Genomic DNA, 7781 nt, shown 5'->3' on the forward strand with positions numbered 1-7781 from the left:
GGGTCTTGGATCGGAGATAACGGAGAGCTATCCAGACCCCTCAGATTACTATTCACACGCCATGTTTCTTGATGAGACACAGCTTCGCTCTCCATTGCCCCGAAGCATCCAAAGAACGGTGGGTATTAATTGAGACAGTATCAAACATACTGGCAGCCACCTCGAAGATCAACTACTAATGATCATGCCGAGGCAGTCGAGGAATGGATGTCTCAACAAAGGAAAGATGCGGGGAGGCGGAGTGCTACAACAAACCCGTGGAGATCGGTGACAACACATGGGAATGGTAGCAATCCGTCTGTTCGTCTGTTCGGCTTTCCTCAAGCTTTCTTGCCCCAGCTTCCGAGGACAGACTCTGGGCTCTTATATCATCCAGGTAAAGACATGGACGAATGACATGAATGCCTAGGCACGCTTCAACGCGGCTTATGTTTCAATGCTGGGATGGAGCATTGTGTGTCGCCCCCTGAGCGGGGTTCATAGTCCCGCTGCCATCGTCATGCGGGGAAAGTGAGCAGCCAACGAGATGTGATGCTCGGAATGGCGGAATCCAGTGGACATCGTGAGAACATCTTCAGTCAAGTCACCAGCGGTGAGGAGGTGGAGAGAGAGAGAGAGAGAGAGAGAGCCGTGGACCTTTGGTATGGATACCCCGTGAGTTGTCTGCCTCGAAATGATGGAGATTCTGGGGCGCTTGGGGAGATTCTGGGGAAGACGCAGAGCCACCCGCGTCACCCCCCGACCCCGCGACCCCCGCTTCCGCTGCATGCACTTCCAGTTCCGTGGCCGTGACCCACTCGGCCGTCCACTGCCAGTGCCATCCGGGGGAAGGATGAACTGGTAGCTGGTACCCCTCGCCACTACTTTGTCCCCTACTGTTTTCCGGCGCAACATGTATTTAAAGTCCTGCGGGGACGCCCTCTCGTCCTCGCTGCTTCCCCATTCCCCTCACAGCTTCCCACCTTGACACCTGAGACAGCGAGCTGGTTTCGTTCTTCCTGTCCCAATCTGTCCATATCCCAAGCTGTCACACAAAGCTGCCAACATCATGACCAACGTCTTCACCGAGCTCAAGACCCCTACCACGGGCACCTACAAGCAGCCCACCGGACTGTATGTGGCTTCTCTTTCTTCCCCCATAGTGAACCACTCACCCTAACCCTGACTTGTACAGCTTCATCAACAACGAGTTCGTCGAGGGTGTCGAGAAGAAGACCTTTGAGGTCATCAACCCCGCCACCGAGGAGGTCATCTGCTCCGTTCACGAAGCCACCGAGGCCGACGTCGACATTGCCGTCAAGGCTGCTCGCGATGCCTTCGAGGGCCCGTGGCGCCAGGTTACCCCTCAGCAGCGTGGAAACTTGCTGCTTAAGCTTGCCGACCTGATCGAGAAAAACCTTGAGCTCCTTGCTTCCGTCGAGTCTCTTGACAATGGCAAGTCCATCACCATGGCTCGTGGAGATGTTGGCGCCGTTGTTGGTTGCATTCGGTACTATGGCGGCTGGGCCGACAAGATTGAGGGCAAGACGATTGATATTGCGCCAGACATGTTCCACTACACCAGACTCGAGCCGGTGCGTTGTCCTTGGGTACGAAGCCACCATAAACTGCTGATGCTAACTGTTGTGTCATTTAGATTGGCGTCTGCGGCCAGATCATCCCATGGAACTTCCCACTTCTGATGCTCGGCTGGAAGATTGGACCTGCTCTGGCTACCGGTAACACTGTTGTTCTCAAGACCGCTGAGCAAACGCCTTTGTCCGGTCTCGTCTTTGCTCAGTTCGTCAAGGAGGCTGGTTTCCCTCCCGGTGTTCTCAACATCATCTCTGGCTTCGGCAAGACTGCCGGCGCTGCCATCTCTTCCCACATGGACATCGACAAGGTCGCCTTTACTGGCTCCACTGTTGTTGGCCGCACCATCATGAAGGCCGCTGCCTCTTCTAACCTCAAGAAGGTCACCCTCGAGTTGGGCGGCAAGTCCCCCAATATCGTCTTCAACGATGCCGATATCGAGCAGACCATCAGCTGGGTCAACTTTGGTATCTACTTCAACCACGGCCAGTGCTGCTGCGCTGGATCTCGTATCTACGTGCAGTCCGGCATCTACGACAAGTTCGTCGCCGCTTTCAAGAAACGCGCTGAGGCGAACAAGGTCGGCGACCCATTCCACCCCGAGACCTTCCAAGGCCCCCAGGTGTCTCAGCTCCAATACGATCGTATCATGGAGTACATTGAGTCCGGCAAGAGCGAGGGCGCTACAGTCGAGACCGGTGGTGCCCGTCACGGTGACAAGGGCTACTTCATCCAGCCCACCATCTTCACCAACGTCAGCCCCAAGATGAAGATCATGCAGGAAGAGATCTTCGGCCCCGTCTGCGCTATCGCCAAGTTCGACACCGAGGAGGAGGTCCTCCAGATGGCCCACGACACCATTTATGGTCTTGCCTCTGCTGTCCACACCAAGGATCTCAACACCGCGATCCGGGTCGCCAACTCCCTCCGTGCCGGTACCGTCTGGGTCAACTGCTACAACCTGCTTTCGCACCAGCTGCCATTCGGTGGTTATGCTCAGAGTGGTATCGGGCGCGAGTTGGGTGAGGAGGCTTTGGCCAACTACACGCAACACAAGTCTGTCGCCATCAGATTGGGCGGTGCGTTGTTTGGTTAAGCATCTTGCTGTCGGGATAGGGGTAAAAGTGGGTCTGGTTCAGGGGTAATGAATTGGGAGCTTGATGTATTCTCACAATGTAACGTACTCTGGGTTGCGGGTTGGACCTGATCTTTGGGTGTATCAGGGTTACGAAGTAATGACAAAACGCGATGATATTCGAACATTTTATGATACGTCTTCTTGAACCACGCGCTGTCATGTATGGCCAAATTATGGTCTTCCAAAGAAGTGATGATACATGTGCCTTTTGAAGGCCTTTGGCAATCCACGATATCTCTGCCATGTTTTTGACCGGTAGAGATCATAAACACAGCGTTGATCTCGGACTTGAAGGCGCATCCCTTTCTGCTTCCGGCCTTGTGGGCATACGGAGGGCAGTGCTCTCCGCCAGGGCACATCGGCTGGGCACATCGGCTCGGCCTCTCTCTGTGCAGGAGTCTGGGGGCGAGAATTCTCGGTTTCTTGGGGTTTGACCAGCTGCTGGAGGGCTCTTCCCAGGGCGAGAGTTGATGGCATTTTGCATGCTTGAGTTTGATGGATAGGTTGGTGCTGGGGTGTCTTGTTGCTACCAATAGGTTGAGAAGAAGATTGAAGGGATGAGGTTTGATGGACCGGTATTAGTGGTCTCTACCGCGTTATTTATGCATTTTGAGAGGAATCGGTGATGAGATTGAAACCTAAATTGACCTTGTTCCCAAGAATGTGAGACAGACATGTCTATCTGGACGGGCCTGGTGACGATTCTAAGTGCTGCAAGACTAATCCGGTATTAGGGTACATTACCTAAAACTCTTGAAAAATGAACTGTTTGTTGAAGAAATAGCGGGTGAGGCGTTGCGTTTGGGTGTTTGTGGCCCTGAATATGCCGTGGGATAATGAGAGAGGGCACGTGAGAGAATGAGTGGTCTTGCTAGCCTTGGTCAGGCTTGCAAGTAGGTCTTGCCATTTTAACGATGGGTGACTTGGTGGTTCTTTCCTCATGGGCATAGGCAAACTGAACACCTGCCTACACCTGAAACGGGACCCCACCACGTCACATTTCCACATGTTCAGGTTGGCTTATTGCAACTGAGCTGGACGCATATTTTCCGCTGGACTTCCAATATGTAGCATATGAAAAAGAAACAGTCCCATTCAAGCTAGCTATACCGACAGCAGCAAAACCTGTAAGAGATTGTCCAGGACCAACTAGACCTTTGCTAATTCCGTTTCCTCGTCACCTTCTTGATGACCTTTCTCATCCCATCTCCGACCTTCTCGCCCTCCTCCCTCGCCTTCTCCAGCCCGCCTGGTTTCAGCCCACCAGGCAAGAACCACCACATCAACAAAATGAATATGAGAATCGCCAGACAGATCGGCTGCAACACTTCCACCCCCTTACTCTGAGCGATGGCCCCCACCGCAAACGGGAACAGTGCCGCGCCCCCTCCGCCGAATGCTGCAGCAAATCCAATCGCTGAAACATGATAATCGCTCGGCAGCAACTTTGTCGCCGCCACAATCGCCGCCGGAAATAACGGACCCAAGAAGAAACCCAAGAACGTCGCAAAGGTTGCCGATGCCGCGAAGTTGGGTACAGTCCAGTAGAGGACTTGCATCACAATCGAGAGCACCAGATAGATGGTGATGGCAAGCTTTTCTCCTATCCTCCCTGTGACAAAACCCAACACCACCCGTCCCACTGTCAATCCAAGCCAGAAGAAAGTAACAGTCAGACCAGCCAGAAAAGGTTCAGCATTGCGGACTCGCAACATAAACGTCGTGATCCACCCTCCCAGCGACACCTCGGCGCCTACATACCCAAGCAGGAACATGGCGAGGATCCAAGTAATGGGTTCTTTGAGCACTGTTCGAGTCGTGGTTCTCTTTCCACCAGTGGTATCTAAAAACTGAGCTCTGTATAGCTTGGCCGTCGCCCTCCAGAATGCCGCCGTTAGGAATACGAGACCGACACCATCCAGACCAATCATCACATAGTAAAACGTGTACCACTCCAATCCTCCCTTGGTCACCATCGCTGTCGCAATCAAGGGTCCGATGGTGGCGCCTAGACCGTAAGCGCCGTGAAGAAGACCGAGAAGCTCATTGGCGTTGTGCATATTGCCTATCCAGGCGTTCCAAGCACTGTCTTCGATACCATTACCGTAGCCGGTGAAAGCTAGGACGACTGGCAGAACGGGATAGGGCGGGTGGAAGACAAGCGGAATGATACCAATGAGACGACAAACGGGACCGAGGACGGCGATACCAACTTGCCCGAAGTGGTGGTGGACCAGTGAATTGCTGAGTGCTGCGAGGGTGTACCCTATGAAGGGAGACAGGAAGACAAGGGAGACGGCGGTGTAGGAGATGGAATAGTATGTTTCGATGTAGGGAAGAAGGGCACCGACAGCGCCGTCAGTCATACCCATGAGGATGAAGGCGTATATGGTGCCGAGAAAACGGAAGATGTTTGTGGCGGATTGGTTCCATCGTTGTTGGAGGGGAGGAGCTGAGGCTTCCTCATCTGTGGTCTCTTCCGACAAGTCGACCTTTTCAGGATCGCGTGCTGGGATGATGGACTCATCCATCTTCCTGGAACTATTGGGATTGTCGACACCGACGTGGTCTGGACTGGCGGTCGACATGGTGACGGGAGACTGGCGGGTGGATGATGAAGTCGAGTCGGGACGCAATCTCGACCACGGCCATGGAAGACCTCTTATATACTCGATGGATCCGACCCCGGCCTCGTCAGATATCGCGACAGCAAGATCAACCACACCGCATTCTAGAGCCTTTCACGAGAGGAAAGAAGCCCCGAAGTAGAGGCGGCTTGAGTGTGGGGGGAGGGGCAAAACAAGGGCCTTGTGTGGTTTGTGGGCTGCATACTTTTTTTCTACGTTAGCCCCGGAGAAGAGCGCTTGCCTTGCATTGGCGGCATTCTTCATGTCCCCTCTTAAACCCGTGTTTTTTTTGGGTTCTCTGACAGTAGCATTTCACGACTGACAAACCAGCATCCGATGACGTTCCATCAAGGCTTGAAAGAACGGGGGGGGGCTTGGCGAGAACACCAACACTGTGGACAAGTTCCCGAGGATCTGCCGCCGGCCCTTGCCAACCGGACCATCTGGACCTGACTCTCTTCGCTTGAGGGTCCTATGACCAGTTTGCAATATTTTGCGTATATATTGCTTATTGGGGGACTTTTGAGAGGTTGGGTGTCGGTGTGAATAATACAATCACTGCGGGGTGGGTTGGGGATTCAGCCGATGTTTTGGCGGGGCGGGCCGAGTCTTATCATCATGGAACGAGATGGTGGTGTCGAGATGGATGAATGTCGGTTGAACATCGGGAAAGTTTGGGGCGGTCATGGCTATTCCTGGGGTCTAGGAGTCATTCAGGGTTTGACTTAGTATCATTGTCAGCCGGGACACGAGGATAAAGCTGTGGCTTCTGGGGGTCGACGATAGTGCCAGGATGGTAATGCGGAGCGGACAGGTGTGGGTCCTTCGGAGGAGGTCGAACGGTTTTGTCCCGAAATGGAAACTCCGCTCACGGTATCCCGACTGGCGACCGACTTTATATCATCACCACCGCCCTCGATGCGGGTTGTGTTGCCTCTCGAAATTGCGGGCCATATTCCTCCATGGGGATGAATCCTGAGGCTTATCAGGACCAACGACACTTTGCAAACGACGGACTTCCGACGTTTTGCCGTGCGAGCTGACCGAAGTCTAAAAGAGAAGCGGAACCAGATTCGTCAAACTCTTGACATATTCGTCGAGCTGAGGGTTTTTGGGAAAGCCAAAGGAGACCGGCTGGATAGGGAATGATAGCTGGGTCAGAGAGATGGTCACGGATAGGTGTCATGAGTCGGCGCCAAGACAAGGTTGCGGGAACCACGCCTGTGCCTCACTATCAACAACAGGTCATGAAAGAAGTTAAGATTTCTAGTACAGGTATGTCCACCCTGTTGCTCTTCACATTAGTCTCTGGCTAATACTCCCATAGTTTCGTTCCATCTTATAACATCCGACATGCCCATGTGCCTGGATTCGAGACCGAACCCCTCCCCCGCCATCAACCTCATCTTTCGAAAGGAACCAAGATATTCTGTATCCTCCGTGTCATATCTCTCTTGGCGTCTCTAGGCTGGCGGGGCTGGTATGTGGCTTGAACTAAGACGTTGCCATCTCGCGTTGGTTCTGAGCTGAAGAAGTCCAAACGATCCTGTCGGTGATCCCGGGCTCTGGCCCCCTCATGGTGGGAGCAACTGGAGCTGGTGTTGATCAGCATTTAGTACAGATCAGTCGGGGCGATGTATCAAGCACGAAGACCTACTGGCAACTCTCGGGCATTTTGGGGGAAAGACTGGATATTTGACAAGTTCTCCGGTGGTGGTGAAGTCAAGATGTCGGGACTGACTGATAGCAGGACTTACCAGCATCAACAAAAGCAACCGGCAGACTCAGGGGTATATATCTGCTCACCTCATCGTTACGACCACCATACGTCCTGCCCATTACCAAGCCCGACGCACCAAACACCATACTGATATTGGCATGGCAGCCCTCCTTTGTCGACTTGGGCTACCCCCCATCACATGTAACATCTGCAAGGCTCAACTGAAACCGACAAGCCACACACTACAAATTACAACACAGTCTACGTGTATGATTCAAAAGCGCATACTTTCACGCCTCTGGGACACTCCAGCATCTGCAGGGTTCGTAGTAAACACTGCCGGAAAAGGGTACCGTTGCCCTTGGGGTGTGGTAGGGTGATCCCCCACAAACGTTGTGCGTCGGTATGGAGGAGCACCATCTCGTTATCCCCCTGCAGAAAACAGCTGGCCAACAGCAATGGGGGAACATAGACCAGAGATCCTTCTTCAGAAGCTTTTCTCTCATTGGAAGCATAGTTGGTGCCGGAGGCAGCAAACACGGGACCGAGCCCCAACACACCGAAACAAAATCCGGTGGTTGTGGTGTGTGCGAGGTTGTATGTGGCGGCTATCAACGAACCATGTCAATACCCCGTGGTCACACATGACGGTAGTTTTCTGCAGAAGCTCCGCGGGCTCCGAATTTTCCTTTTTGCCACATGGCCACCCTCACAATGTTCATCT

At 53.3% G+C, this 7781-nt stretch overlaps 2 protein-coding genes across 2 annotated transcripts; one reads left to right on the plus strand and one right to left on the minus strand.

Moving 5' to 3' along the window:
- Positions 1-358: 358 nt before the first annotated feature.
- Positions 359-3372, plus strand: ALD5 (aldehyde dehydrogenase (NAD(P)(+)) ald5). Its single transcript, XM_062949006.1, has 3 exons — positions 359-1113; positions 1175-1574; positions 1637-3372. Exons 1-3 carry the CDS (start codon positions 1049-1051, stop codon positions 2666-2668), a joined length of 1497 nt encoding a protein of 498 aa, XP_062797224.1. The 5' UTR covers positions 359-1048; the 3' UTR covers positions 2669-3372.
- A 498-nt stretch (positions 3373-3870) lies between these two features.
- QC764_605000 (uncharacterized protein) lies at positions 3871-5298 on the minus strand (the record flags this gene model as incomplete). Its single annotated transcript, XM_062949007.1, has 1 exon — positions 3871-5298. The coding sequence occupies one exon, from the start codon at positions 5296-5298 to the stop codon at positions 3871-3873; it is 1428 nt and encodes a 475-aa protein (XP_062797225.1).
- Positions 5299-7781: the final 2483 nt, after the last annotated feature.

Source organism: Podospora pseudoanserina, chromosome 6 (assembly GCF_035222485.1).
Source record: "Podospora pseudoanserina strain CBS 124.78 chromosome 6, whole genome shotgun sequence".
NCBI classification, from domain to species: Eukaryota; Fungi; Ascomycota; class Sordariomycetes; order Sordariales; family Podosporaceae; genus Podospora; species Podospora pseudoanserina.